We start from the raw sequence: 26,377 nt of genomic DNA, 5'->3' as shown, positions 1-26,377 counted from the left end.
AGGAGCGACAGCGGGGAGCAAGGCAGAAATAAGGAAGGAGATAACAGAGAGGAGAAAAGACAGGAACACAGAGATAACCTGATAAATACAACAGGACCGCCGACAGTAGGCTGTGGCAAAAGAAACAGAACGGGAGGAGAGATAGATGGAGGAGGAGAGATCTCCATCCCCTCTGAATAGGTCTTTGATTCTACATGGTTTACACCAAAGGCTGGCTGACCTTTTCCTTCATAGTAATCCCTTCAGGGACATTCACCATGGCCGGGTGGAAAACAGAAAAGCCACCTCGTCAAGCTCATATGTGGCAGACGTACGACATGGTTTCAGCTCAGGCAAACACATGAAGAGACATTTTTCACTCCTAACGTGCATAATCTGTATTCCCAAGCCCTAATGGGCCATGCCGGTGTTGACTCTTTGTTTAAACTTGCACCGGTTGTCTGGGTTGCCACTTTCCTGCACTTTACGAAGACCAAGAGCAACTTCCGCGGAGCGAGATAATATCAGAGCGGCAAAAAGGGTGAATGCACCAACGAGAAAGCGGCAATTTGAGCTTCATGAATGCTGTGAAAAAGAGAATTTGAATAAAGTATCCAACGCATGGAACTAAGGGTGTGCCATATTGCGTGGTTCACAGTAACACTGGCACAGTTTTTGGCTCTGCGGTGGAGGAGTTGCTTCCAAAAGGGGAGCGACCTCGGCAGTGTGGAAGTTGCAAAACATCAACCAAACAAACAACGAACCACAGTAATATGTAACTAGTGCAAGAAGACTGTAACAACAAAGGAAGGCAATGCAACACACTTTTTTGTGGTTTCAGCAAGAATATTATTAGACAGTGAAGTGGCTAGAAAGACCGTGGGTATCGTCACTATACAGACCTGATTTAATGGATAATGTGCATCTTCAAATACGACATAATGCACAAAACAAACAACAGATTTCAGCCACAAGGGTCTGTCAGGTTTGCCATTTTATTGTGCTAACTATCAATCACCTGACACTCGTGGGAAGAAACAGAGGTCATGTCATGTTTTCGTGACGTCCATGTTTTCCTGCTGAGGTGTTCTCCTTCAGTCCCGGTGTGTGCAGGCCCATTGTCTTGCCACAGCCTGAGCGGACCTAAAAACAGCAAAAGCACCTCCCGAACTCGTCGTTTTCTCTCTCTTTTTCTTCGAGTCTTTCTTCTTCGGGGCTGCATGAGCTGAATTTCAATCTGCCTCTTCGCCGCTCTCCTCAGCTGAAGTTCAGGACGCGGACGGCCTCAGCATGCTGATTTTCCCCCAGCGCTTCGCCCCTCCGCTTCATTTCATGGTGGGGAAATGGAGGTGCACAACAAAGGAATGCTCGGTCTGAATCCTTTTGAAGTCATGTTGGCGTCATATCGCATCATATCATTCATATCTATTTGCCATACTAATACAAGGCTTTATTAAAAAGAAACAAAGGGATGATGTCTTAAAATAAGCCAAACAAGCTCTGTGATCAAAGTATCGTCCCAACAGGAAGCTACTTGAGTTTTTTTGATGAGCGCTGCAGGCATAAACAAGCGGGGGAGACAATGAACGATGCTCTTTGTTTTGGACGACACGGAGTCTGACCTTTGAATTGAGCACACCTAATAACATCAATTTAACCGGGCTGATCTGTGAGCCTCCTCTGGCCGGGCCTAATGTGTTCTCCAAAGCCTGGCGGGGCGGGTGTGTTTGCACAGGGGCGGGAGGTTGAATTTGGGTAATACATGACAAAGTATGCTTAAACTAATATAAATCCTGCCAGCCTCTCTGGCTTAGCAGGATCTGGAGGGAGAGAGGGAAGGAGGGAGCAGAGATGGTAAAGGAAAGAGGGAGGGCGGGCTGACGGCCATGAAAACATTTGCACAGATGTGAGCGCCTGTTGAGATGCCGCAGCTCTGAGCGTGGAGGAGAATATTGTAAATCTTTTATTTTTTGGCATCTCTCTCTCCCTCTCTCTCTCTCTCTGTTTTTTTTTTTTCGTTCTCCCATCCGGTGCTGTCTCCAAACAAGCTCCCCCTATGCAGTGTTTGTTTTTTGCGTTGTATCATCTTGGCTTTTGAACAGGAACTGAAATAGAGCAAACAGAATCTTCTTTATCTTACATACAAACACGGCTTTCTCTTTCATTCCTCATTTCTGTGCTCTGCGGGAAGCCCTTCAGTGGCTGCTACACTGACAAAGTCCAGTGCTACTAGTATTTGGGCACAGAGTCCCAAACCATGTGCTGCTAATCCTCTGCGTGTGTGTTTGTGTGTGTGTTAACGTGTGAGTGCAGTGCACACACTCCTTTGTGAGCGTTTGTGTAATGTCTTATTGAATTAAAGTTATGACAGAGACTGCCTGAGGTCAGTTGGTTGGAAAGCGGCGTTGCTGAAATGGATTCTCAGTTATTCAAGGAAAACGTGAAAGCCCTGCTCTGCTCTTTGCTCTCCTTCCCCGCGATTAGCCGGTCAGCTGGTTTGTGTTTGTGTGGAAGTGCTTCCTCTCTCGCTCTCACGTCTGCAAGGAGTTCCCCTCCCCCTCCTCTCCCACCTCTCCCACCAACTTTCTAAGGTTCCCAGTTGGAGTCTTAACTCATTCTGTAAACAGCTAAAATCCCTCCATCCACCTGTCTTGCCTGAAAGGAACTCAACCGGCCCTGCAAATACTCCTTTAAAGAAGAAAAATTCTTGTATCTCCAATAGCTTTTGATTTAAAATGCACATGCAGTTCAGTAGTATTTCCCTGGTGAGGGATTGGTTTTGTTTACTAAGCTGAGCAAAAGTGTGTATGGAGGCAGTGGGAATGTCTGAGTAAGCTACGCCATGCTAGTGGAAAGAAAGAAAGAGAAAGAATGAGGGAAAGAAGCAAAGAAAGAAAGATGTGAGCCAACCTATTCCAGTCGCTTGTGTGTCTGTGTCTTTACAGTTAAAAGAGAAGACGAATGGAAGAGTAGCACTTCACATTCACACCTGCAACTGTTCACATATTCTGTGCAAATGTACCATGTAATACAACAGCATGTGACAAAGTGTGCAATGTGTGCACTCACCTCAGTGTTTTTCTCTCCCTCTGTCCCTCTCTATCTACAGGACTGAGTGCAGCTAAGCTGTTGAAAGCCAGTGGCCTGAATCCTGTAGTTTTGGAGGCCAGGGATCGGGTTGGTGGACGCACCTTCACTGTGCGGGTAAGATCAACAGAGCCAACAGTAAATGCTGTGAATGTTGCTTTCTTCCCCGCACCAGAATTTTGAGAACAAGGAATTCTAACCTTTTATTTAAAACATTTTCCAGCATTCTTCTGTCACATGAATGCTCGTCTTTCTGTGTTTTCATGATGATTTATGCAGAATAAGGAGACAAAATATGTCGATCTGGGAGGAGCGTACATTGGCCCAACTCAGAACCGCATCCTCCGATTGGCCAATGAATACGGCATAAAAACCTACAAAGTCAACGAGCAGGAAAACCTGGTGCACTATGTCAAGGTGAGTCTCCCATTATCTGCATGTGGTTTCAGAGGACTGCCACCCTCACTTGGTATCCATGGAGACGCAGTTAACTGAATATATTTGTATATATCCACCTGTGACAGATTCGTGTTTCCTGGTGGCTTTGAACATTATCTCTGGTCACAACTGACCATTTCCAGCAGATGGTCTCATTCCACAGGCCATGTGTCTCTGGTGGATCAGTGGTTACTAATCACATGTATCCATACAATCCAAATGTCATCCTGCAAAAATGCTGTTATATTTTGCTGATAACATCAGCAAAGTTTTAAAAATCTTCTTCAAGGGTTGACTAATGATCAAATGATTGAATAATGACAAGTCCCCGTCATATAGCACAGGGATGGGGAATCTTCTCCCTATCAAAGGCCATTTCAATTTTTAGAACATCCTTTGAGGACCATACAAATTCATCAAATTCAAATTTGTTGCAAGAACTTGATTATTATCTTAATAATAAAGATTTAATTGGTTAAAATAACATGCTTTTTATTGATCAAACTGCACTCTAACCTTAATGCAATGGCTGGAGCTGCTTCTCTTTGGCAAAATGTCTTATGTCAGACGGTAGTGATGATGGTGATGATGATGATGATGATGATGATGATGCTATTTGAAGCTGGTTTTTCAAGTTTGGGCCAGTCAGTCTTGTGTGGAACCGAGTCTTATTGTGGAGGAAAATGCACACTGTTATCCATTTCCAGTTGCACTTGCCACGGCTTTAATTTCACTTCAAATGATTTCACATTTGAAAGCAGAGAGCGGATGAGCCAGTTGGGACCGTGGGGCTTGACATTCAGCTCCAGTTCAATCTTTGGTAATGTCCACCATGAAGACCAAACCTCACAGCCAGTTGCTCTCACTGAATTCCACAACAGGTTTTCCCTCCATCCACGTGAATCGTTTCACTTCTTCCCTCAGTTTTTTAACTGTGCGAGCAAATTAGCGTGACTCAGCCATCGCACCTCACAATGGCAAATCAGATCTCTGTACTTCAGTCGAAACTCACTCAGAAGCTCCTTGAACCGGCGGCTGTTTAGCCCGCCTGCTTTTGATAAAATTTATGGTGGAAACGACGGTAAATGTTAAATGTTAATTAAATTGTTGAGCTTCAGGGAATGTGCACACAGACTCTCTTGATGTTACATCTCTAAGATCTTTACAGCCTACCAAGAAGGGAACTGATCCATCAAATTGATCTATTGATCTGTCACTATTTTGTTCCAAGCTGCATGGGTAATAGGTTGATAATAATTACAAATGGCAGCTCAGCTCGGCTTATCTGGCGGGTGTGAAAGATGAGCAGCATAAACAGTTTGTCCTTTGATTGCTTGATTGAAAAAAAGGAGACACAACAATTAGCCGCCTACTCGTTCTGGTTGACAGCTACATTACAGCAGCTTCCCGGACTCTTTCCCGTGGTTTTCAGGGGCTGAAACTGAAACTGAGACTGAGGTATTCTGCACCTGTATCGATAATTATTTCCCCTTCACTGTGGCCATACCGGTGACTGGCTACGTGCCTCTCAACCAGCCATCCACCCCTCTATTCCTCAGCATTAGTGACTGGAGATGCTAATCTTTGCCCGAGGGGCTTCTGTAATGCAGTTTCTCCTCATCTGAGTGGATGAAAAGAAAGGGAAAGGAGAGACAGAGGCCTCTCTTTTCGTTCTTATTCTTCCCTCCATATCTTATTAGGGTGGGCGCACCGCTGCCCTTAACACAGGCATACTACTCTGCCTGATTAGATTTGCCATTGCTGCCATGTGCCCTGGCCAAACTACCCCTACTGTAAATCAATGGGCTGGTCAGTGTGGCAGGCCACTTCCTCTGTGTGTGTGTGTGTGTGTGTGTTGAGGGGACAGAGACAGCTTATCTTGACATAGACTGGGCTCTTATACTTGACAGAGCCTATACATCTGCAGCCGTAGTCAATGATCAGTAGCTCGCTGTAAATATGGACTTTGAGCTTTCCTAGGGTGTGGTGCACACACGCACACGATACATAGACACAGAGTACACACACGCGCATCTGCAGTATTTGAACTTCAGTTTAAACTTTGAACGCAAATACTATGACACTATATAGTGTTTGGGTGACTAATTCTTAGAATGCAGTGTGTTTCAGTGTGTTATGTCACTGCCTGTTGTAGCTATACATAAAGAGACCTATGGCACTTCAGCCAGTCCTGCTGGGGATTGCCAGCAGAAGAGCGGTGTTACGAGTGTGTTTCTACATCCTGAAAGAAACCTGTTTACGTTGGGGTTGCACCATTTAGTAGAGCTGCCACTGGATACAGCTCAGTTAGATGGATAATATGAATATTCAGGCTCATCTGTCCTTGCCTTTGAATCACGTCTGCACAGGGATATGACGCTTGCACGCCCAGTCAAACCAGGATTTCATAGGGGGAATTTAGTGCTCCAGTTACCAGTCCTGTGTAATCTAACACTAACGTGCTATTGACTTGACCTACTTCAGCCGTGCACTGAAATGTCCGCATGCAGGTTGGCGTAGGTGGTAGGTACAACATAAATGTGTGATTTGGCAAAGGACCTGACAGGACGGCCTTTGTGTGTTGTAGCTCCTGCGGGTCCACAAAGCATCCCCAACCGCGTATGGGAGCTCCTAGGTGAGTGTGTCTCCCTAGTTACTATCTCCGTGAGATCCACTCAAAGACACGTCACGTACACACATGCACACACACACACACACACACACGCACACCTCTTGTAGCTTCCTGGCTGGTTTCCATGGCAGCGGCCCTCATCAAAAGCTGCTCACCCCTATCAGTGTCTGACAGTCAGTGTTTGTATTTGTGTGCGTGCGAGCAAGTGTGTGTGTGTGTGTAGCTTTGTTTCTGCTATTTATTTCTGTCATTGCCACCATTGCTGGCGTTGGAAAACCCTCCAAAATGTTCTGCCACTTTGAAATCTTAGGGGGCGTATCAGGGGAGATCTCTGCAGCACTGCTGAAACGTTTCTTGCCGTCTATTTTAAATATCAACCTAAAACAGAAAATTGTGGAACAAGATGTTTTGCTAGTAGTTCGTTTGATTCATGCCTGGCCTGACGATGACAGGGCCAGGAAATATATTTAGCTCCCTCTGCCATGGGACAGAAGTGACGAAGTGACATGATCCTTGTCAGCGAGGTGGTCTGCCAGCAGCACTGGCATTAGAGACTAATGTCAAAGGGGGTTGAGGGGGTTAAGGGACGCACTGAGCATCTGCCCTGTCGAAGTGTCACTGAACAATTCACTGAATCCCCAGCAGCTGTAGGAACTCTGTCCTAAAGCTGACCATGACCTCTGACCTCCATGAGAAAGCAAAATCTTTCCACAGGGGCCAATAAAGTTTTACAGTTTTATTATCATGATCATGTCTGATGTTGGCCTTTGATTTCCCCACCTGCTTCAGTGAAAGCCTTTGGATTCTTTGGCCTTATCAGCACAGCACAATAAACCGTAACTTTTACCTGGATTTAACTGCATGGAATTTGAGTTTCATTCATAAGCTCATGTTACAATGCTGTTGTGAGTATCACTGCAATGCATTTTGAGTGTAAGTAGCTTTGGATTAGCCAAGGCGTTATTCAGATGAACAAGCTCAAAATAGGCACAGCGCACTAAGGAGTAAATTAAATAATTTAAAAAATGCATACGAAACGAAATCACCTAAGGATGAAATTGGCGCTCGTGGCATGGACCTTATCTGCACGACAGCATTCATGTTTCTCCACAGGAAAGTAGAGAGAGTTAACCAACCCACATGTGCGCCAAGGCATTGTGTAATTAGGGTTAGCATTCGAGCAAGCTGCGTAGCTAATCAGCTTTGCGATGGCAGATAGTCATCCAAAAGGCCAGAGCTGGTTTCCCTTATCAATAAACTAGCGCCTAACAGGCAGCTGCAGCTCTCTCAGAACTGGATTTATTAATGAGGCGTCATTATCAGGGCTGGGGAAACAGACTTTGATTAAACACTGTCAGTGGCTATCAAAGATTAAGAAAGAGATTGGGGCTTCAAGGTTGTGTCATCCCTCCCTTGGCAGAATGTGCATGCCGTGTGTATTAGCACGTTCACACAATTACCACCCAAAGTACAAAAAAAATATTCTCCAACTCTTAGCAAAACTAAGGATTAAATGGGGTTGCGATTGGAGTTACATAGATTTTTGGAGCAGTAACACGCTTTTTTGTGGAGTGACATTCATCTCATGATGCCAGGTGGAACACACCTTCGTCGACTGCGTCCTCCACTCAACTTGTATCTATCCGCCCGCAGTTTGTGCTCTTGGGAGACAGATAGATAGAGCTTACCAGTGTTTTTTTGGCAGGAAATAGTTCCCAAAGAAACTGCTCTCCTCCAAAGCCCGTGGATTATGCTGGGTATGCATGTCATTGTTTTTGGAAAGAGCTGTCGCTGTTGAGTTTTTCACATGTACCCATGCAGCACCATAGATTTTTTTTTCATTCCTTCAAGCACCACAATTTATTGTAACAGTGACTTGTAGAATCACTTAGTAGATCTATAAATAGATTCATTTTAATAAGCTCTGAAGAAAAGGTCCTCACCTATAGCTCAAATCCTGTCCATTTTTGGCCTGTCATCTAAATAAAGCAAAAAAGAACTACAAAGATAGAAATACTTCTATTTACGACAGTATCCTCCTGGGACGTTGAATCGTGTCAACCTTCAGTACACTCATCATTCTGTGTTTATTCTGGGATGGCGGACTTTTCTGCCGTTGCACAGCAGGAAGCACACCGCGTTGGTTTTCACTGGAGCAGCAAGCACGGTCAAAGATGTAGTGACAAGGCTGGGCTCATCATGGGCTCCTCCAAAAAAAAACAGACATAGTGGCTCCACAGTGCCATTAGTTGCCTATCAGTCCTCTCTTTGAACTCTGTCCCCATTAAAAACATGCCACACCAGATAGAAACAGTCAGTCCAGGTACCAGAGTTGGGCAATATATCAATATTATGTGGAAATCATGATCTGAGAGTAGATAATATGTGGGATTTGGGGTATTAAATTGCTGTGATATGGTGCAAGTGCTCCTGGTTTCAAAGCTTCCTTACAGTAAAAGGATTCACTTTTCGGAACCTATTAGACTGTTTTAGCACCAATAATCACCCCTATAATATAATCATAATATCAATATCAAGGCATTTGGTCACAGATATCATCATATTTTAATTTGTCCATATCACATAGCCTTCCCAGGGGCTATAATACTACTGCTACTACAACTACTACTACAACTACTGATAATAATAATAATAACGATCATGATAATGATAATAATAATAAGCTTTATTTATAGGGCACGTTTTCTTACAAGAGCTGCATCTCACAGTGTTTTATGCTCTGATTTAATGGTTGTTAACATTATAAAGTTACTGCTTCTTATCATTTTGCAATTGTTTTGACACTGGAGAGAGCTAAATATCTTTAGGCATAACATAAATATCCGTAAACATGAATAGCAAATGCCATAACGTGGCCAATATAAATACAAAATAGATGTTTAGATTTAATTCACAGCTGACACAAAAATATGCGATGGGAATCTAAAAACCGAGGAATGTGTTAGTCCTCTTGCACTGATCGAAATACCATCCTATCTTATCTCAGTCTTGCTGTACGTAGTGTCCTGTCCTCCCCATCCTCCCTCCTCGCTCCTCCCTGCTGCCTCCTCTGCTCCTTGTGTATTCACTTCAGCAGCGTCACCATGGTGACAGACCCGCTGGTCCACAGCAGTGGGCAGCAACAACTGAGCGTGGCAGCAGGTACTGTACCTTGTAAGGCGCTTCATCTCCTCGCTCTCCCTCTGTGTGATCTGTGTGTTGTCGTACAGGAACACACGCCTGCGCTCGGCCGTGCCAGCCGCGAGGAGACCGCAGCGTTGATCTTGTTTTGTCTGGCGGTTCTAGGGTTTGACAGCTGGGTGTTTTTAAAGGCCACTACTTTTTCTAAGCTCCCTCACAAGGTAGAGCCTCTGTAAAAAAAAAAAAAAAAAAAAAAAACAGCACTCTGGAGCTAATTACTTTTGATTAAATGAAGACCTTATTTAATTTTTAATCAATTCTTCATGCAGTTTCCATATTACCACAGTCCTGCACCGCACATTTCAGCACTCTGCTTCCTAAATGGTAGTGAATGAGTCTGTTTTGGATTCTCACTCAGTTTATTTCACTTACAATTCTGGCAATAACCTCTACGGGTCAGTAGATGAAGGTTGCTACTGTTGTTGGCTATTATGCCTGTCATGCACTGAATTGCCAGCTATAATAACCGTGTAGGAATGGATGGAGATCAATTTTATTGTTTCTCCACCTATAAGAAAGATGTGGCAATGTGCTGTCCTCTATTAGGAAAGAGCAATGGCCATCCAGTAAAACTTATGACCTTTGCAGCAAGGACAGTCCAAAGTAAGCTGTAAAGCTAACAAATACAGTGAAGAGTGGCAGTCACTGTAAGTTACCTGAAAGCAGGAAGAACTTTTTTTTATTATTATTATTTTATCATTATACTGTGGGTCTATCACTTCTGTTGTCTGCATTTTGTTGAGTGATCTACATTCAGACACAGCAGCTCTTTGAGTAAAAATATATCACAAGCTTTTCTGAAAACAGCAAAAAGCGGGCTCAGACTACAGAGTTTGGGGCCAATTTTCCCTCGATCCCCTCCGGACAACTGGAGGAGAAATCTGGTCCGGGACCTTGGTTGGTATCCATGTTCAGCCCAGATTATCTCGTAATCTTGGGGGTTTACAGATCCAACCTCCTAACAGCCCCATAATGCAGAGTGACCTAAGCCACCCCAGCTTTTCAGTGATGGGGGACGTTTTGACATGCATAAGGCATTTCAATGAAAGGTTGGTTTTCAAAAAAAAACAAAAAAAAAAAACATTTGAACTCATTTGAATTAGTTGAATACAAAAAGGTTGCAAACAAAATAATCTTTCATTGCACCTTTTACCAAATGCTTTTTGGAAAGAACCTCCAACAGAAAGCTTCTGTGCTTAACAAGAGCAGAGTTTCACAGCAAGATGCTTTTTTTCTCAAGGACCAAGTGCACACACACACACACACCTTGTGTCAAGGGCAGCACTCTAGATAACTAGTGTTTGTTTTTCTTGCAGGGGACGCTGGTGTTTAATGTGCTCTGAAACAGATTAACTCGTCAAGTCACGGATGTTATGCCAAACAGAGTTGACGTGGTTACATAAGCACACACACACTGTGTTGAACAGATATTGTTAATGATCACACTACTAAGTGAAACTACTAAGTTGCTAGATTGCATAGACACAGTCACAAACTGCAGTCTGTGGCTGGAATTTAGCTGGAGAGCACCAAACCCGCAGCTTAACGTGGAATCATGGCAGGGCGTCGGCATAAATCAACCTTGACCTCTTCTGAATTGTCGCTCTCACCTCTCACTGTAAATCTAAGTCAAGTTTGAATTATAGAGTGAAACATCAAAGTCCAAGTGCGTGAACAAGGCATGGATTGTGGACTTTAATCAGGCTTGTAAACTCTGCATCTTTGATCAGTGATAAATTATTACACAACTGGCCATATCCAAAGCTGTTTTTCCACTTTCTGTGGAGGGTGGATTACCACAGTGCCATTGTGCATACACTGTTTGCAGTCACTCTGAGTAAGCATATTAGCCTGGGTCTTACTGAAATTGCTTTTTGAAGGTCGATTCCAAAACCATGGCAATATTTGGGATTTGAAACTGCTGTTTAAAAAAAAAAAAAAAAAGCAAAGGATCAGGATCATTACAAAGGATCAGTGTTTTCCCTTGAATTTAATTGTTTGCTCGGCGGAAATCATGGGACACTAAAGCTTTTGTTAGAGTTAGCAACAAGTTGACCCCCCCCCCCCCATATCCACACACCCCCACCCCCCATATGGTATTTATTGGCATGTAGTAGTGTTCAGTGGTATACAGTGGGATCATAATTGCCTTAACATCTGCATTCTTAAAAAATATGAAAAGTTAAAAAATTATTTCAGATTTGCTGTTTTTTATTAAGGAGGAACCTCTGTCATACACTATATTGCCAAAAGTATTCGCTCATCTATCCAAATAATTGAATTCAGGTGTTCCAATCACTTCCATGACCACAGGTGTATAAAATCAAGCACCTAGGCATGCAGACTACTTCTACAAACATTTGTGAAAGAATGGGCCGCTCTCAGGAGCTCAGTGGATTCCAGCATGGTGCTGTAATAGTAATGTAATAGGATGCCACCTGTGCAGTAAGTCCAGTTGTGAAACTTCCTCGCTACTAAATATTCCACAATCAACTGTTAGTGGTACTATAACAAAGCGATTGGGAACGACAGCAACTCAGCCACGGAGTGGCAGGCCACATAAAATCACAGAGCGGGGTCAGCGGATGCTGAGACGCATAGTGCGCAGAGGACGCCAACTTTCTGCAGAGTCAATAGCTTGAGACCTTTAAACTTCATGTGATCTTCAGATTAGCTCAAGAGCAGTGCGTAGAGAGCTTCATGGAATGGGTTTCCATGGCCGAGCAGCTGCATCCAAGCCTTACATCACCAAGCACAATGCAAAGCATCGGATGCAGCGGTGTAAAGCACACCGCCACTGGACTCTAGAGCAGTGGAGACGCGTTCTCTGCAGTGACGAGTCACGCTTCTCCTTCTGGCAATCTGATGGACGAGTCTGGGTTTGGTGGTTGCCAAGAGAACGGTACTTGTCTGACTGCATTGTGCCAAGCATGGGCGTTTCTTGGACCTCAGGACATTGGGGGCTGAGCCCACTGCCTTGTAGGGGGGTGCGGGGGTATTCTCCCCCGGAAAAAAATTGATAAACAAGCTCTATTTTTATGCTTTCTCATGCATTTTGGCACCTTTTTTTTTACTTGCAAAAAAACTGCAACATGTACTTTAAAAACACCCATTTATTTTCAGAATTAACAATGAACAATATACAAATGTCTCTCCAAACTTCTGCTCTCTCTCAATCTCACTCTCCATCTCCTCCTCTCCATCTTCTGTGCTCTCTCTCTCTCTCTCTCTCTCTCTCTCTCTCTCTCTCTCTCTCTCTCTCTCTCCACCTTCTGCTCTCTCTCAATCTTACGCGCTAGCTGTAATGATCTGCTTAAATGCAATAATTAAGCATTATAAAATGGGTGCTTCCCATGTGATTGGCTGAGCCGCGTTCCATGCCGTTGTAAAATCAGGGTAACCCACTGGCAGACCGCAGCACAAAATATCTCCGCGCCACTGTAAACGGACATGGCGTTGCCTAGCAACCAACTACTCTGCGCTCAACTTCCTCGTTAGGTTACATTTGTTTCAAGACTTTGTAAACAAAATGTCAGACTTTGTGGTGAATTTTAATTTGCTGAGTGGCCTGAGCCTGGATGAGTGGTTGGTGTCTGTTAAAGGATGCTGAATTCACCACCAGCAACAATGTTTTCGCTGGTTTGATAAAGAAACTCCGCCGAGAAGGACGTGACAAATCTTCCCACCACCAAGCCATAACCGAGGCAGACTTCCAGAAGATGAAGCACTTTTAGGCACCAAGCTCAGACACACCTTGGAGGCTTGTCTGTAAAGTCTGGTTTGACGTGCAGCTTCATATGGGACGCAGGGCGAATGAGGGCAACCGCAAATTAAAGCCCGACTCCTTCAGCATTCGCCACGACGAAAATGGCCTAAATTATGTCACCCTGTCTTTCAACGAATGCACAAAAAATCACAAAGATGCTGCCGAAAAAAAAACATAGAAAGCCTGCGGGGATTCATATATGAGCAGCCGGGTAACTGTGTCCGGTGGCCTCCCTGGAGAAATAGCCTACCTCTCCCTGCTGCCTCCTGATCCACCTGCCTTTTATCTCCACCCAGAGCGGACACAGTACGACAGCGCCGATGTATGGTAAATTAACAGTATAACTTTATTAATGTTGTTATTGTTACATCCGACGTTAGGCATACGTCTGCGCAAAAACGCACCTGCCGCGAATGCCGCTTGAATAGCGCACAGTGATATGATATTCCTACTCCGTAGTAAACCGCAGAGAGGAGGAAAAATTATCCGGGGCTAAAGAAAAAACATTCGGGGCTAGAGCCCCGGATGCCCAGGCCAGGCGACGCCACTGGTGCCAAGTGTAAAGTTTGGTGGAGGAGGAATTATGGTGTGGGGTTGTTTTTCGGACGTTGGGCTCGGCCCCTTAGTTCCAGTGAAAGGAACTCTTAATGTTTCAGCATACAAAGACATTTTGGACAATTTCATGCTCCCAACTTTGTGGGAACAGTTTGGAGATGGCCCTTCCTGTTCCAACACGACTGCGCACCAGTGCACAAAGCAAGGTCCATAAAGACATGGATAAGCGAGTTTGGTGTGGAAGAACTTGACTGGCCTGCACAGAGTCCTGACCTCAACCCGAGAGAACACCTTTGGGATGAATTAGAGCGGAGACTGAGAGCCAGGCCTTCTCGACCAACATCAGTGTGTGACCTCACAAATGCACTTCTCGAAGAATGGTCAAAAATTCCCATAAACACACTCCTAAACCTTGTGGAAAGCCTTCCTAGAAGAGTTGAAGCTGTTCTAGCTGCAAAGGATGGGCCCACATCATATTAAATCCTATGGTTTAAGAATGGGATGTCACTCATGTTCATATGTGTGTGAAGGCAGCCGAGCGAATACTTTTGGCAATATAGTGTATATCGACAACACTGACTCACTGATATCTGATCATTTAAAAAAGGCTCATATCAGGCCAGTGTATTAGAAAAGCAACAGGTGTGTATCCGCGTAACCTTCTTGGGGTTGTTCTTTACCTTCTCGAAATACATGCATTGTCCAGCCTTGGTTTTCGGCCTAGTCTTTTTAACAACACGGTATAGCTCCTGGATGGTGTTTAAGGTTCATGTTTTTGGGTTTTGTTTTTTTTTTTCTTTTCTTGCAACTAACCAAACAAATTGGTCATTTAAGACTCTTCTAATCAACTAATATTTGGTTGACTAATAGGGGGCAGCCCTAAAAAAAATACAAGCATTTGTAATTGTTGTGTGGAAGCAATTTTGAGGTTACTGGTGGTTATGGCATTGACATTAACGGAGGTGATGATAATGTTGACCGTCTCTATGATGTTGTGTCTCCAACAGGGAAAGTCCTACCCTTTCAAAGGCTCCTTTCCTCCCATGTGGAACCCCTTCATCCTGATGGACTTCAACAACCTGTGGAGGAAGATGGATGAGATGGGCAAAGAGGTAAAGAAAGATCAGTCATCATCTCTACACACACACATACACACACACACACACGCCTCACTATTTTCTTCACCTGCTCATCCCGTCTCTGTGTTTCAGATCCCCAGAGAGGCTCCCTGGAGAGCTCCCCATGCTGAGGAGTGGGACAAGATGACCATGCAACAGCTGCTGGAAAAAATCTGCTGGACCAGGTAGCAAATAACATCCCGGATTCTTGAAGGAGTCAACCAGTGTTTTTACTACTTGTTACCCATCCTGTACATTACTACCTGCTATTTTTAAAATGATGGCATGCCTTTTGAATATTTGGATTTCCCTAGTTTTCAAGTCAGTTTATTTATTTATTTATTTATTTATTTATTTATTTATTTAGGACAGTGCACATTAATTAACATTGCTGTAAATGTGCCAGTGTTAGCCAGAGGCTAGTTTACAACCGCAGTCCTCCGGCATGATGTTAAAGACCCATTAAAATATACAAAAAGGGACACAGGGGTCATAATACATAAAAACAGGGACACAGGAGACATAAAATTAGAGTAAAAATACAACATATACAGACCAAACTTCAAATTCTCTGCTGCCCCAGCTAATAGAAGTCATAAACATTTGAATTATGGTCTTCAAGGACTAATTTCTGGCGGTGACTCACATGGGTTTCTGAGTGCAGCAGAGAGGAGTAGTGCTTTCGTGTCTGTGTCAATAAATTGAAAAAGGATTTTCCCATTTGGTGGTTGGCCAGCTGGTCATAAGATTTTTAAAGCATGAAGCGGTCAAACCTGTTAGGCTGGCAGGAAAAGTAGGTTCCCATGCATCGCTGTGGCATTTTGTCTTTGCTACCTGTTTTTTTTTTTTTTTTTTTAGAACGGTAATGGTGTCTTGTTGGCAAAAAGTCATCAAAACATGTTTCACTGAGTTTCACTGTTTCACGTCAGTGTCCATCTCATCATCAGTCCCCACCTCATTAAAAGTGACCCCTTGCTGTTTTTTGTATCTTTTCTGGTTACAGATAGGATTTTTATTGACCTTTTGTAATTTTTAAGAGAGTAACCTATGGGAACAGCAACGACTAATAATAGGGGCCATTTTGATGTTTTATGAAAAGATGGGTTGTTAGTACAAAACTTTATTTTCTTAAAAATTTAAAAAGGTGAATAAAAATATGATGTTCATGTATGGAACCAGAAAAAATACAAAAAACAGCACGGGGTCACTTTTAATGATTCAAGATTCAAGATTCAAGATTTTTATTCATCACATGCATGATGTACAGGTACAGCAGCAGTGAAATGCAATTGCAACAACTCCAGCACTGTGCAAGTAAAAATAGATAAGAATAAAATAGATAAAAAATAAAATAAAAATAAAATAGAAAGTATATATAACACTCCTATATACAATAAACAACCTATGTACAATATACAACAATATACAGTAAGTCCATGTCCAAATAATGAAGTGGAGATTGATGGATGAGATGGCGATCGGTGAAACGTGTTTTGATTTATTTGAATTTTTATGTTCTCACTGTTCGTTCCTGTCTCTCAGTACCGTCCGTCGCTTCGCCACCCTGTTTGTCAACGTGAATGTGACGTCTGAACCCCACGAGGTGTCCGCTCTCTGGTTCCTCTGGTATGTCAAGCAGTGTGGAGGAACCATGCGGATCTTCTCCACCACCAACGGAGGACAGGTGGGCCTGCATGAGTGTGCTTAGATGTATCCGTATGAGTGTGAGGTGCTCTTATCTCTCTGCCTGTCTGTCTGGCCGTACTTACAGCCCAGAAAGGTGGGCTCACTCATGCTAAATAGGCTGACGGTGAACCAGCAAATCCCACGGCCTCCCAAATTATCCCTGATCCCTGTCCTTAGTTTCCCCTAGATCAGCCCAGTGTAATTACTGCCTTCACAAAGGCCGTTTTCTTGGCGTCCTGAAGGATCCCATTCTGCTGCTATACTTTGGAGGCCTGAGTGGCCTTGTTGCCATGGCCACCAAGGAAGGGGGCCGTGTTGGGGTAATTAGAGGAAGCTACAAGCTCCGTTGTCATTTCCTGTTTGATAGACCTCCCCGTTTCAAGTACATGGGCACTTATACACGGGTATGTGCATGTACGCACACACATAAACACACATGCACTCTGCTTTGAACTCAGGTTTTGTTTAGAATCGAAAGAGTTGGATGGGTGGTACGCAGTTATTCAGCTTGTAACCGAATGAATTTGGAGGGTATCCGGGCAGTCAGCAGCACTGAAGATCAACTCTCCATAAAACCAGATATCTTTCCGTTGCAATGAAACTCACAAGTAAACATCTCCAGGAGAACAAGAAGCCCGTCTTTGATCAATAAAAAGAGAAACATTGCATCGCCCTATTTAAATTTCCACACCATTTTTGTCATGTGTTGGTTTGTAAATTTCTGGGCAGACTGGCAGCCCAAGCAATCCAAATGTCACAGTCGAATGCGCCCAATGTGTTTTTCATCAGGGAGAGCAGAGTGGAGTTGACTCTAACCATATGGAAAAGGTCACTATCTGTTTAACTCTGTGTAACATGGCCTTGGCAACACCCAGTCTCTCCTCACCCCCTCTGTCCTCTCTTGCTGTTATTCACTCTGCAGCAGTTGTTGGCCTGAGCACTGCGGAAACATTTTCCCATAGTTCGAGAACTTTAAGTCTCTTGAATTAGGGGAGAGGAAAAAAAGGGGGATACTGATCCTACTAAAGAGATATCAGTATAATAGGGGTTTGCAATACAAAGAGGCCAAGATTTTGGCACAAGTAAACTTGGAACACCTTTAAAACCTTGTTTCATTGGCTTGTCTTATAAATTTAGGCTTTATGAGAGTGGAGAGTACTTTATCTGGACAGGATTTGGTCCATGGAGACTAATTTATCTAACAAGCCGTACAACATTTAGAATACAGTAAGACTAGACTTGCGTCCCACCGGTTTTGTTCCATCTGCACGCTGTGGTGTAGCCAAGGCTCCAGCAATGGTAGCCATCACAGAAGTCCCTGCATCCTGCATCTGTGCTCCTATGCCTATAATAGCACTTCAGCAGTGGTGCAGCAAATTCAGTGATTGCCTCATTGGTTTGCCTTCTTCAATGCCTGACCTCTGACTCTTGCGCTGTCTTTCCACTCCTGCAGGAGAGAAAGTTTGTGGGCGGCTCCAGTCAGATCAGCGAGTGCATGGCCCGGGAGCTTGGAAACCGGGTCAAACTGCAGTCCCCGGTCTACAGGATCGACCAGACTGGAGACATGGTGGTGGTGGAGACAGTGGACAAACAGACTTACATGGTGAGCGACTGCAGCACAGACACATGATCCTCCACCCTCTATTTTCCTTGCGCCCTTTTGCTCTTCACCTCCCAACTGAACTTGTATTTTTACATAGATTAAAGTGCACTTTAGGCCTATTATAAGTCCATTACAACAACAGAGCTTAACATGCATTGTTGTACATTGAGATACATGTGTTTTGATGCATTCTAAATATAGAATATTGTTGTTGTGGTTGGCTATACAGTTGTCCCAAAAGTATTGTGTTTTTTTCATGCTGTATATAGTTAAGTATGTCACTGTCACATCAAGATTAAACTTACTACAATCCACTCGCATCTTTTAGTGCACCTATATTGTCTTATAATATGTTATATTGTGACATACATACTAGCAGCACTTGTAAATATACTATAATGCAAGCAGCAGTTGTATGTATAATACATTATAATAATATATGAGAACTTCTATATAGTGCAAAAGCAGAACATGTATACAGTATAGCAGACTTTTACATCCTGCCCAGTGATGCCCTTGTGAATAAAAACAAATATGTATGAAGTAAGAAAACAAAATACAGAAAGTAACAACAGCAAATAAACATTTACCTGTTTTGCGTTTTGTTGAACCTATTCCTCGAATCACCTGACCAAGTAAATAAATTGCAGTGGTATGAACTCTGGGTGACTTGATTCCACCCACACAGCCTCAATCAGAGGGTGCTGCTTTCACATTGTTGTGTGCTGCCCCCTACAGGCCGAAAGGAAGCCTGCTGCATGCATCAGCAAAGTGCTGTTAAGTGAAGTGGCTTAAAGCATCTTCTTTGTGTGTGTGTGTGTGTGTGTATGTGTGTGTGTGTCTGTGTGTCTGTGTGTGTTCCCTCTCTGCCAGGCCAAGTATGTGATTGTAGCCACACCTCCTGGTCTAAACCTGAAGATGCACTTTAACCCTGAACTGCCCCCGCTGAGGAACCAGCTGATCCACCGCGTCCCCATGGGCTCCGTCATCAAGTGCATGGTCTACTACAAAGAGAACTTCTGGAGGAAAAAGGGTGAGGAGGCGGGGGGGAGAAGTAACATGGGAGGAAGGAATGGTTGAACTAGTTGCATGCTGGTTAAGGGCTCTTTCATGCTCTCTCTCTCTCTCTCTCTCTCTCTCTCTCTCTCTCTCTCTCTCTCTCTCTCTCTCTCTCACTTGTGTGCATATGTGTCATCAGGTTACTGTGGCAGTATGGTGATTGAGGAGGAAGGCGCCCCCATTTCCTTGACGCTAGATGACACAAAGCCTGATGGGACTGTGCCTGCCATTATGGGGTGAGCATGGCTTTCCAGGCTGCAAAAATTTACAAAAAATACCATAAAATGTGATTCACCTTAATTGTTTATTCCTGTCCGCTTGCACAGCAGCTTCATATTGCTGTTCCCCCTCTGTTTCAGATTCATCCTTGCTCGGAAATGCAGAAAGCTATCAGGGCTGACCAAGGAAGAGAGGTAGATGCATACACTCAGATGGTGGAGACAGCAGATTAATGCAGGCTTTCACCCTGCAGGACAGGCTTTAATCCTAACTGTTGTCTGATGTGTGCAGGTTGAAGAGGATCTGTGAGATCTACTCCAGAGTCCTGGGCTCAGAGGAGGCTCTGCATGTGAGTTTAGGCACAAAATAAACACGCTAAATACTAGAGGTCTAACACCGTATTGTGTCACAATACTATATGATGCAAAAATGTGTTAGAGACACTGATCTTTAATAAAATATATTAAAGACCTATAATAAAATATTATAGATCAGTGATTAAAAATAATAATAATAAAAAAAAGGTATTTAAAAAATCTATTACATTTGAGAGAACAGGGCATCCAGTGCACAACCAAACAGTGGAGAAAATTAAAGTATGACTACTAAAAGATTATGCCTGGAGGGCCTGGAAACTGAGGATGCCCCGTCCTCATGATTTTGCAGTTATTTTTTTTACCGATTTTAGATTTATGTTTTGTTTTTATTATAATTCATTTTAGATGTGGTAAAACTACTACAACACATCTTGTCTACAATGTTATAAATACGAGGAAAACACTTTTGTGTTGATTGTGAATCAGAGAAAAAAAAATACTTGTGAATCCTATTTTTCGTCATTCAAATTTTGTTCAAAACATCATATAAAATTGTGAATCCTGTATTGTGAATCAAATCAAATCATGAATTGAGTGAGTCGTTACACCCCCTTATGATGGATTGACATTCATGACTTGTTGAACCGTTTGTGACTCCTCCTGTCTCTGTCAGCCTGTGCACTACGAGGAGAAGAACTGGTGTGAAGAGGAGTACTCTGGGGGCTGCTACACAGCCTATTTCCCCCCAGGAATCCTTACTCAGTATGGCAAGTAAGTCTCACGTACACACACACGTGCACACAGGCACCCCTTTCCATGTTCACTGTCTTTTTAGAAGCAATCTAAAACCTTGTCATTGCTGTCTTGACATGCACTACTGTATGTGTTGATATACAGGTCCGACAGAATGTCTTATAACTTTGTGTCTGTCGCTGCCTGCAGGGTCCTGAGGGAGCCTGTTGGCAAGTTGTACTTTGCAGGCACAGAAACGGCCACAGAGTGGAGCGGCTACATGGAGGGGGCTGTGCAGGCCGGGGAGAGGGCAGCCAGAGAGGTCAGGGCACAGCCAATTACATTACACAGCTCTTTCACCAGGCCAGGATCAAATTTGCAAATTTAAATTACAATACTTTCCTGTGAAACATAATTGATTTTATGTACAGTTCCCAAGGAAAATGTCTCGCAAAATAACAATCGATATCTTCTGTTGCAGGTTATGTGTGCGATGGGTAAAATCCACCAGAGCCAGATCTGGCAGTCAGAGCCTGAGTGTGCGGTGAGGAATCCTTTTTGAATTTCTGGAGATAGATTAAATGTAGCCTGGCTGACGCTGACGCTGACATTGACTGCGTGGGACATCAAGGAGCTGTCACTACCAGTCTAGACAGGCTCCATTCATTTGTCAGTGTTCACTCAAATTCTAAGCATTGTGTTGGATTGGTACGCATGTTTGAATTTGCAACACCATTCCTCTAAAAACCAAATGAAACCATCAGCTACGCTGGTGATTGTGATTCATTGTGATTCATATCCGACCAGCATCAGATATCACAGGCGTAGTCCCCTCATTAGCTGTGCAATAAGCCGACAAGTTCAAAGGAGCCTTTCCAGACTCTAGAGAGGTAGTCTCTAGAGTCTGGTGTTAGCCAGGCTAGATTAACCCCATGAACTCTGATTTTCCCTTTAAGTTCCCTTTAAGTAGCTTCAAAGCTAGAAAAAAAAAGTTTTTTTTCTGTATTATATGAGGGTCACGTTCATATTCTGTATCTGCTGGTTGCAGCAATTCATTGAAGCTATATCACGCTTACACAGTGAAATATTCCAACCCAAGATGCCATTGTTTTATGTCTGCACCGTAATGTTAAACAGAAAATAATTTAGATGCCTTGTGCATGATTATATACACTGTACCCTGTAATTCAGCAGGACATATTTAGAGACCTTGGCATCTCCACTGGAATTAAAAAAAAAAAAAAAAAAGTTAGGTGGGTCTGAAGAAAGGTCAGCCACATAGTATGTGCTTACAATTTATTTATAAAACACTGATGGGACTGGTAGGGTTGAAGAGGTTTAAAATGAGATTTGCAAAGTCAAAGAAACTGAACCTTATTTGTCCCCCTCTCCCTCTCTCTGTCTCTCCAACAGGAAGTCCCAGCCCTCCCGTTTGTCACCACCTTCTGGGAGAGGAACTTGCCTTCAGTGGGTGGGTTTCTCAAGTTCATGGGCACCACCACCTTCCTGTCTGTTGCCACGGCAGCCGGCTTGGTGGCCTACAAGAAGGGGCTCCTTCCCAGAAGTTAAACGTCAAACCCCGTCCACACCCCTCATCTTACTCCACTGCATCTCAAGGGGGCCGATCTCAACAGACACTGTACTCTTGTACGCCGAGCGCACTACTTTCTGACCCAAACGACAAAGTAGTGAACGACATAGGGTATAGGATGTTTTTTGAGACACACCCTCCTTTATTTGGCATGGGAGAAAGACGGTTCAGCTTGCTCACTACACTAACGCATCATCACTCTATTCACTGCCTATACACAATAGAGAGAAAGAGAGAGCGAGCAGCGGGCTTATAAAAGGGAGAGATGCCTGTTTGAGAGGAGCTGAGGAGACCTGTGGCCATGAGAACATACAGTGCAAAACCAAAATAAGTCTGAGATTCAGATTGTTAAACCAATGAAGTGAAGGAAAAAGATTCTAAATCAGTTATTAAAAACGGAAAATATAACTTAGTATAGTATCGCCATTAACATTCCATTCATTGCCAATGACATTCACGTTCTTTATTACTCGTGTGAGTTCATTAACTTGTCATGCGCACGTCGTGTGTATGAGCTTGAGCACGTTTGTTTGCATGCGTGCGTACATGCATCGACGAGCATGCGTATGTACGTGTGTGTGTGTGTATGTGTGTGTGTGTGTGTGTGTGTGTGTGGCCGTCTGTGCAAACTGTGTATCAAGGTATGTGTGTTTAATTACCTCTGCTGATTTTAGGTGCTGATTTATTCTGGCCAAGCCACTGTAGCTAGCTGGAAGATGAGATCCAGTAACGTCAGAATAGAATAGATTTGTGCCATTGTCCATTACAAAATCACAAAGAAGGTTGACTCTAACCTGCAACCAGGGGTGTATCGTGTCTCTACTAAGCTGCTGTGTATGGTAAACGGATATGATTTTGGTAAAAGTAATGGAAGCATTTGAATGTATTTTCTTCATACTAGATAACAGTAAGGATTTGTTGTTCTTTTGTGATAATCACATATTTGAAATATGCATTTGTAATTTTTATTTCACTTACAGCTAAGATGCAGACAAGGTATGACACTGTACTTAACCATAAAACCGTTAATGTTAACATTTGAAAGCAGCCCAATGCTGACATGTGTGTGTTTTTATTAGAAGCCATTTTAGAGCCATTCACCACATTTCTATTCCAGTATGTGAAGACATGGCAACCAAGAATTTCCCTTGTGAAGGACTCTCATCGACATCTACAGTAGAGTCTTGTGATATAACAAGACTTCCATTCTATTGATTTACATTGCACCTATTAGATGCTATATTTTCTGATTATATTATATGATTTACTTGAAGAGAATCTTACTAGTTTCAACCAAGCAAAATATATGTTTTGTAAAGAAAAAAACTTTTTTTTTCCTGTTTTTTGTTTGCTTGTTTTTTAAGAAATATATTTGCCTAATCTGGAAATTGAGATTAAGAAATAGATGAATAAACAAAGTGTTTCATTCCAAAATGCACAACTTCCTTTTAATGTTTTAATGTTTCAGTGTTGCCTGTTTTTCATCCTTATAACTGATGATATTACCCAGTGCACTCTCTTTATTATTATTATTATTATTATCTTTTTTTACTTTTATGCAGTTATAGTGTCATAACTTCAACAGCATTCCATTATGAGTTGTCCTTTGATACAATCTTTTTTCAGAGATTTTTTTTTTTTTTTTTTTTTAATCGTGGAAATTTGATTTTGGAATGAAACTACTCAGATAGATATAAAAACAGATTAGTACATAACTGAATCTAAACAAGAGTTCTAATTTTAGTCCATCTGGTCTGAAGTGTCCTGTACTGCGCGTACAGCACCGTATGTCCATCGAGTGGATCATGCTGTTCTTGTCCCAAAGACAGATGTGTTTGTGAGTGTAGTCTCTGTTGTGCCTTAATGGAAGTTGTGATGTTTTGTCATTTTTTTCTCAAGTGCCTGTGTGACTATGACACTCTTTGCCCCTGCTGCCATGCCTCCTACTCCCCCGCCTGCATTGAAGGTGAAAGGTCAGATGGTAACCACCGATGTCGGAAGCAGAAAAGCAACACTCTGTCCTTTATAATATGTCTATAAAGTTTTATTTTTAAAGGTACAGTTCACACAGAATGCACGAGAGCAATCTGTCTGTCCAGATAGCATCTGTGCGATTTGGTGAGGTTTCCACTCTGCTGCAACCTCCCATGTTTCCTTTCACTCCGGTACAATGAGGCCCGATAGGTATTGTGCAGCAAAAACCATCACAAATTTACATGTGAAAAACTCCGCAGAAGCTTGTTCCCAAAACAAAGACACCCGGCATAATCCGCAGCCCCTTATCTGATACTAATTCACACTCATTTAGGATGCATGGATGCCTCATGCTGAGTATGCTGAGTGTCATTTTTTTCCTGGATAAAGCTGTTGTGTTTGAGGGTTTGTTTGTTTGTTTGTTTGTTTTATGGGGTGCTAGGAGACAGGGCAGATTATAGCAGAGTGGAAACCTTGCCAAATCACACAAAACTATCTGGATGGATAGATTCCACCAGGGGAAAAAAGGATAATAGCCTTTTTGTGTTTTAGGTGGACTGTTCCTTTAAATTTCACAGTAATCCTATTGGCTGATGAGACTGACTGGCACCTCTGTAAGCAGTGGCTGATCGGTATCACCTATATTACCTGAGTTATGTCAGCTCAGCACAGGTGTACACTGTGAATAACCGAGTTCAGACAGTTGGGTCAATCAGGCCGCTCATCTCCAGTGAGGCATGGTGTGTCAGAGTGTGTGTGTTTTGTATTGTTGTGATTGCAGTGGTTCACTGTCTGTCTGCCGTACCCTCGTGGTGCACTCATGTACACTTTTTTTCTGTAGCTGCTTGGCTTCACCTAGTTGGCACAAACCTAATCCCCCATTTTCTCCTGACCCCGAAACCTCGCAAAACCCACAGGCCTACAGTGGATTTGTACTTGACTCTCCCAGGCCTTCTCCAGAGGCAACGGGTTTTAATTCTGAGATATTATAGAGAAGGATATTGGACGATGATGTCACTCATGCTCCAGCTGTCTCCAGGAAGCATTACTCGTCTCCAGAGAACAAATCAAAGCCAGAGCACTCAACATGTCCTTGTAAAATCCCATCATTGATCCATCAATGAACATAGTGTGCAATTATCCATCCTCTGATCCTTCTTTATGGTTTTCTGTAGACCGCAGACTGTTCTGTCCCTCCTACTGTGCATATGAGCCTCTCTAAATATCCCCATGACCCACTGACCCTTTGACGTCTTTGTTTGATTCCCCCACAAAGCTGGTGATATTTGAAAAAAAAAACAAATGTGAAATAAATCTTTTACTCGTCTTCAACAGTTTTTTGTGTATCATTACGTATACCGGTGGGATGGACCTAGGATTGGAGGAGACAGACAAAATCAAATATCAAGATGTATTTGGATGACTACCTCAATACTGATATTGTAACTATTGCTGCTTTTACAAGATATTTACACATGGGATATTTAATAAACAGTCATTAGTAATGTGGATATGATAACTGAGCAAGTAGAGGCAAATAAGTAAGCGGCTAGACAAGATTACGTTCATGAAAATTGTATATCTTTACTGTAATGCAGCCTTTAAAACAGCAAAAGACAACATTTATGGCATATCACAATTTTATGATATCCAAAATCACTGGTCTCACATCACAGTATCAATATAATATTGATATACTGACTGGCCCTGTACTTATTACACTTAACTCATACAGTATACAGTGCGATCTTATAGCACACTTAACCAAAAGCAATAAATAGCAGATAAATCGGTGGTAAGAGAGTATTAGTGGCGCTCTGTCTCCATCAAGCTGCAGCCAAGGTTATTAAGACAGATGGATAAGTGATCCTCATTATGCTCACATTTAGTGTAATTGCACTGTAATTGTCTGTAAATCAAAGCAGCCCTCTAGCCTAGCTGAAGCCTTTCTGCAGAGTGCATGTGTGTATATATTGTATGTGCGCTAACCACTTCACATCTGGCATAGACTCAAGCAGGCAGAGGTAGAGGCCAGCAGAGCAGATGGTAGTCGTGCTCCTGGCCACACAACGGCAGTAACGAGTCACCGAAAGGGCCCATTTTCGTCTTTAACGTCGATTTTGGGATGGGGCGAGGGAGTTGGGGTGCAGGGGACACAGGGTGCTGGTGTGAAACCTTACAACAACACTGCCTCCAGTTATCAGAGATGTCAAACCCCTGACATGTAACCCTTAGTGCTGATTTTTCCAGAAACAGTCTCCCCCTGAGACAAAACACACTGCAGGACTCAGCTTATCTGTATCAGACCAGCTTAGACCCCCAGTGCGTGTGTGTGTATGTATGCATGTCTGTGTATGTGTGTGTGTGTGTGTGTGTGTGTGTGTGCTCCTGAATGTTCTCTCCCTGCTGCTCCATGCCAG

The 26,377-nt window shown here is 43.0% G+C and overlaps 1 protein-coding gene across 1 annotated transcript in view; it reads left to right on the top strand.

The window, feature by feature from the left end:
* mao (monoamine oxidase) overlaps positions 1-25,289 on the top strand; it is a 34,292-nt gene extending 9,003 nt beyond the window's left edge. The window contains exons 2-15 of the mRNA XM_030081355.1: positions 3,089-3,183; positions 3,346-3,483; positions 14,666-14,770; positions 14,870-14,961; positions 16,319-16,460; positions 17,916-18,065; positions 18,939-19,098; positions 19,264-19,360; positions 19,484-19,537; positions 19,635-19,692; positions 20,334-20,431; positions 20,603-20,714; positions 20,874-20,936; positions 21,806-25,289. Of these exons, the coding sequence (XP_029937215.1) occupies positions 3,089-3,183; positions 3,346-3,483; positions 14,666-14,770; positions 14,870-14,961; positions 16,319-16,460; positions 17,916-18,065; positions 18,939-19,098; positions 19,264-19,360; positions 19,484-19,537; positions 19,635-19,692; positions 20,334-20,431; positions 20,603-20,714; positions 20,874-20,936; positions 21,806-21,961 (1,520 nt within the window). The 3' untranslated portion in view covers positions 21,962-25,289. The remainder of the gene's footprint in view (positions 1-3,088; positions 3,184-3,345; positions 3,484-14,665; positions 14,771-14,869; positions 14,962-16,318; positions 16,461-17,915; positions 18,066-18,938; positions 19,099-19,263; positions 19,361-19,483; positions 19,538-19,634; positions 19,693-20,333; positions 20,432-20,602; positions 20,715-20,873; positions 20,937-21,805) is intronic.
* The last annotated feature ends 1,088 nt before the right edge of the window (positions 25,290-26,377 follow it).

This window comes from Myripristis murdjan, chromosome 21 (genome assembly GCF_902150065.1).
Source record: "Myripristis murdjan chromosome 21, fMyrMur1.1, whole genome shotgun sequence".
In the NCBI taxonomy this organism is placed as follows: domain Eukaryota; kingdom Metazoa; phylum Chordata; class Actinopteri; order Holocentriformes; family Holocentridae; genus Myripristis; species Myripristis murdjan.
This window is presented reverse-complemented; position numbering and strand designations above follow the sequence as displayed.